This window comes from Sinocyclocheilus grahami, unplaced genomic scaffold (genome assembly GCF_001515645.1).
Source record: "Sinocyclocheilus grahami isolate Dianchi unplaced genomic scaffold, SAMN03320097.WGS_v1.1 scaffold341.1, whole genome shotgun sequence".
Taxonomy (NCBI): domain Eukaryota; kingdom Metazoa; phylum Chordata; class Actinopteri; order Cypriniformes; family Cyprinidae; genus Sinocyclocheilus; species Sinocyclocheilus grahami.
The window spans coordinates 356,269-361,770 of NW_015505520.1; the positions used below are offsets into that span (position 1 = coordinate 356,269).

Genomic DNA, 5,502 nt, shown 5'->3' on the forward strand with positions numbered 1-5,502 from the left:
CGACAATTTTTACAAAGCTCATCGGATTCTTTACATGTCAGCTCAAAATAGCTCACTGCTGCATTTCATATTATAATAATAATAATAATAATAATAATAACAATAATAATAATAATAATAATAATTTGAAATTATAAATCCCTTACCAATAGTATGAGAACAAGATGCTGGAAATATGCTCCCAAATTTGTTGTGTGAGTGCAGAAGAGGGCAAAATTTCCCTGAGCCATCTGAAACAAATATTCTTATCATCTTGACTTCTGTCATACTTAATAAAATCCATTTGTAGTCTCTAAAACTGTATGGCTATCAAATAATTCATTATTTTAATCAGAAAAATGGCTTACCTGGAAGGCTAATGAAGTAAACAGGAAGCCAAATACAAGCCGCACATATGGAGTATGGCCCACCATCATCTTTATACCAGTTAGATAGGGGACATTTATGCGGTCCAGTTTACTCAGAGGGGCTGAAGTGAGAAGTAGACGCATGCAAATCATTATATTAGTCATAGTCATTTGGTCAAGAAAATTATAGCTATAGTTACATATATTTTTGTGTATGTGGTACTCTTAGTGAAGGCTGAACGAACACAACATCAGAGATTTATCTGAAATTTTAAAGTTAACTCATCTGGACCTACCCAACTGCTCCTTCACTCCAAGAAAAAGCACGAGGCAGCACAGGAAGTACAGCATTCCCAATACTAATGCTCCAGTCAAATAGGCACTTCTCTGTAGAAATTAATAGACAAACGACACTACCGTTCAAATGTTTGGGATAAGAAAGGTTTTTTAATAAGTTAATTCTTTTATTTAGCAAGGATGCATTAAATTGATCAAAAGTGAGAATTTTAAATATTACAAGAATATTGTACTTCAAATGAAGAATTTTTACTGAAAAGAGGTGTTCTACCATTCAAAGAGGAGGTGCAACCAAAAATCTCATTTCAATTAGAAAAGGTGCAGCACTCGCTCTTGAAAAAATCCAACTTTATTGGTTAAAATACATGTGATGTTTCAGCCAGTATCCAGGCCTTTATCAGATACTGGCTGCAGCGTCACATTTATTTTAACAAATAAAGCTGGATTTTTTTCAAGCGTGAGTGCTGCACCTTTTCTACTTCATATAAAGAACCCTGAAAAAATATATCACTTTTCCACAAAAATATGAGGCAGCGCAGCTGTTTCCAACACTGATAATAATAAAAATGGACCATTGTAATAATATGTCATAATATTACTGTTTCTACTGTATTTTTGACCAAATAAATACAACCCTAGTGAGGATAAGTGACTTCTTTCAAAAACATTCAAAAATTCTTACTGACCCCATACTTTTAAATAGTAGTGGATATTCATACACTTTGCAAAATTAAAACTTGGCAACATCACAAACTTGAGACATTGAAGACATCGAAATGAGACAATTGGGAAGAACAATGCTGAACTTAAAATACCTTGTCTAAAGTGTCTGTTTCTGGCACTATAACAGAAGGTACTTGGTTGCTGAGTTTAGACATGCAGTATATGGTTTCTAATATCATACTTAAAGTATGATATTTATGATATTTAAATCTGGAGGCACTGCATTCTCTGGTACAACAGTTCCAGAGAAACGGCCTACGTATGCTCAACACACAAGGAAGCATCTTCTCTAAACGACTATATTATAAATTTAGAAAAAAACAGCTGCCTTGACAGTTCACAGTCAATATGTGTGGCAATATTTCACAAGCAATAACTAATAACAATTTCCACTATCCATATGTGCTTGACACAATAGTAATAGGATGTTCTCTGTGCCTCACTGTATTTTGTAGAGTGTCAGATATGTCATCCAGTGATTCAGTGGTGTTCGCAGAAGGCCCTTCCGTGTCATTCTGCAAACTGCAGACGTGTGTCCTCTTGGCATGGTGCACCCCCACTATCTGACCCTGAATGGCAGCTCCCGCCAGTGTAGCGAACACTTCCATGCCCATTCCTGTATCATGAGAGACAACAAAGTTCTTGACATTTTTTCTCTTTTATACAGGAAATAGATTTCAGTTAAGGTAATATCCTATAAATCCAAGTTTCTGCTTTCTATTTACAAAGTATCCTGCTTACAAATAATAATAAAAAAGGACGACTAGAAGAAGGATGACATCTACCTAGCTGTTGTTTTTTTTCCAAACTTACAAAAACTATGAAAAAACAACATTCATAGTTTTTATTTTTTATTTGCATTTTTTTTTTTTGAATGTCTTTGAATTCCGATTCCTTTTAATTCAACTTCCTTATGAACATTTGAATAGCAATTCTTCCGTTTGCTATCCCAATTCAAATTCAGGGGTATAAAAGATATTCCATCAATTCAGTTATGAATGGCACACGTGAATGGTGTTAGTTATGCACAACTGATTATTTGAATTTAGAATATTTTGAGATTTTGATCTGTTGTTAGATCTGTGCTTGATAGAAATTGTAGAGGATCTGACTTTAACAGTAATGATTGTCAGGGCTCTAAGCAATGAAGGAATTTTCAAAGTTCAAAGTTTTCTCCCCCTTTTTGTAACTCCTTTTAGGACGCTTGTCTGCTTCACATAAAATTTGTATACACTATATTAAGGTGCTCCTGACAATAAGTTCAATCAAGTTCAGATTTATGATTCTTGATAGAAAATATTATTTTTTGATGTGGAACATCTAATTGGCCTATTCCTTGTTTCTTGTATAATTGGAGATTTAAGATAGAAAGATACAGTGCAGTTCTATCAACTTGCCACAATCTAATTGACTACACAAGCTATTGGTACTTGGACCACAATGACTGCCATTTATCACCATATTTCCTTACTGTAAGCAGTGGCTGAGTCTCGATCCTTCTCATTTCCCCCCAGAAACATGTTTAGAGAAGAATATGGCACATGGTAGCACTAAACAAGACAGAGAGAGAATTAAATGTTTTGGATACAGTTATGACTCATATAACACATTATATAAGCAAACACGGCTGTTGGAAAACTGCAGTGGTGAGTACTATATTTACTATATTTATTCACCATGAGTACTTGACAGGAAAGAAGTGGGAACTATATATTTGTCACTGTATATTTGTTTGCAATTCAAAACTAATTTAAATGTAGTCTTCCCCCATATGCAGGAAATGTCCTTGAATGTGTAAAACAACAGAAAACTATAGGCACATAATAGTGGTCTTACACTCATGAAGGTGTCAAACAGACAGCACCATGTGAAGTACCAGCCGAAACTGAAGCCAGAGGACATGGTGTCCTGTGGGGTATACCAGAGCATAACGTATGACAGGACCCCAAGTGGTATTGTGAACACAATCCTACATAAAGAGAGTGGATGAGCAGAATGATTAACAATTGGAATATAAAAAAAAAAAATTTAAAGCGTACACTATCTATTACCATTTATATGCTCAATATTTGTAATACACATTTAAGCACATTTTTGAGAAAGTCCTTCACACCCAGTCTGACATAAACCAGTACAGTCACCAAGGAATAAGTTTGCCAATTCTGGTCCGGCCACTCTTGCTCACGGCATATCCAATCAGAGGATCCGAAATGGCATCCCAAGCTCGACCAAGGAAGAGAATGATGGATGCAGAGAAAGATACACTTAAATGCTGTTTTTATAAATGAAAACTTTAAAAGATTATCAGAACTTAACAAATTATACTTTTGAAGAATTTGACAATGATGCCATTTCATTGGTTTCTGATCCATTACTTTTAAAGTTTGTTTGTATAATGACATTACAGGCTTGACAACTGATTGGGAAGCCTGACCCCAGATAAACATTTTAGCTGCTTTTAGAGATATACATGGTCTTATCATACGAAAACAGTTCAAATTTGTCTTAATAGTCTTAGACATTTTCTTAATATGGGCATCAAACTTAAGATTAGAGTCTACAATGACACCTAAATATTTAAATTCACCCACTTCCTTGATTTCCTTTTGGTCTATTTAGATTTTAAATACATCCAGTGCTTTGTTCTTTAATGAAAAACTCATTGAAACTGTTTTGTTGTAATTTAAAGTTAAACAGTTATCCTGCAGTCACTGGGAAACACTGACCAATTTCCTGGTTAACATTTCTGCAGCCAGACGAGAAGTTTCTGCTGTTACATAAATAATTGTGTCATCTGTATACATTTGACAACCAAACTCCTTGCAACTTTCAGGTAAATCATTTATATATAAACAAAAAAGCAACGGACCCAATATTGAACTTTGTGGTACACCTACACACACTGCTAATTTTAACACATTGCTGTCTACAACCCAGGTATGATTTGAACCAGTTTAGAGCTTGTTGAGAGAAGTTAATTTGTTTCAATTTATTTATGAGTACTTCATGATTCACAGTATCAAAAGCCTTTTTAAAGTCTAAAAATACTGCTCCCACTACTTTTCTATAAAATGACCTATAGCCATTTCTGTTGAATACTTTGGAGAATAGGCAAAAAAAAGGCAAAAAAACTTTTCTCCTGTTACTTTTAAAGGAGCATGTAAACTTGATTATATTTGCAAGTGTGTCCATCAAAAAATCACAGCACTCATTTAAGTTATCAATTTAAATATACTCTCCCAATTGATGTTATTCAACTCATTTTCAAACCGAGACATCTTCTGCTTGAGAATTCCAGTTTGTGAATTATTAACTATGGTTCCAAAAAATCGGCTCTGAAATCGTTGTTTTGTTAATTTTCTGACAATCAAGGTCAAGATATGATCAGACAGAGCTGTTAACATATTATACATTTTAAAACTCGTTTATTTGTAAAAAATTTAATCTATCAGTGTTTTACTAGTTCGAGTGATTCTTGTAGGGCTCGTTATCATTTGATGCAATTTATATTTCGATGCAATAATTGTACGTTTTTTTTTCTTACTGTTATCCAACCAATTTATATTAAAGTCTCCCAGTAAAATTGTTTCAGTGCAACAATTAAACAATTTAAACAGTTAATCAAAATCATGGTAAAATGAAACATTATGAGAAGGAGGGTTATATAACACCATAATATTCAAATTAATTCTCGCTGATAACACTAAATTTAAAATTAAACATTCTAACCCAAAAGTCTCCAGTTCAATCACAGAACATTTAAAAATATGACATGCTGGAATACTGCCCTGTGGCCCAGTCTCCAAAGGGAGGGGATCATGCTCTGCTTCAGTATGTCACAGTACATGTTGGCATTCATGGTTCCCTCAATGAACTGTAGCTCTCCAGTGCCGGCAGCACTCATGCAGCCCCAGACCATGACACTCCCACCACCATGCTTGACTGTAAGACACACTTGTCTTTGTACTCCTCACCTGGTTGCCGCCACACACACTTGACACCATCTGAACCAAATAAGTTTATCTTGGTCTCATCAGACCACAGGACATGGTTCCAGTAATCCATGTCCTTAGTCTGCTTGTTTTCAGCAAACTGTTTGCGGGCTTTCTTGTGCATCATCTTTAGAAGAGACTTC

The 5,502-nt window shown here is 34.7% G+C and overlaps 1 protein-coding gene across 1 annotated transcript in view; it reads right to left on the minus strand.

Annotated features, from left to right (window-relative positions):
• The window catches only part of LOC107603112 (sodium-dependent lysophosphatidylcholine symporter 1-like), a 5,572-nt gene extending 1,758 nt beyond the window's left edge, over positions 1-3,814 (minus strand). The window contains exons 1-8 of the mRNA XM_016295826.1: positions 3,773-3,814; positions 3,509-3,639; positions 3,204-3,336; positions 2,839-2,917; positions 1,811-1,983; positions 644-734; positions 348-469; positions 147-230 (exon numbers count right to left, since the gene is read on the minus strand). Of these exons, the coding sequence (XP_016151312.1) occupies positions 147-230; positions 348-469; positions 644-734; positions 1,811-1,983; positions 2,839-2,917; positions 3,204-3,336; positions 3,509-3,639; positions 3,773-3,814 (855 nt within the window). The remainder of the gene's footprint in view (positions 1-146; positions 231-347; positions 470-643; positions 735-1,810; positions 1,984-2,838; positions 2,918-3,203; positions 3,337-3,508; positions 3,640-3,772) is intronic.
• Between the last annotated feature and the right edge of the window lie 1,688 nt (positions 3,815-5,502).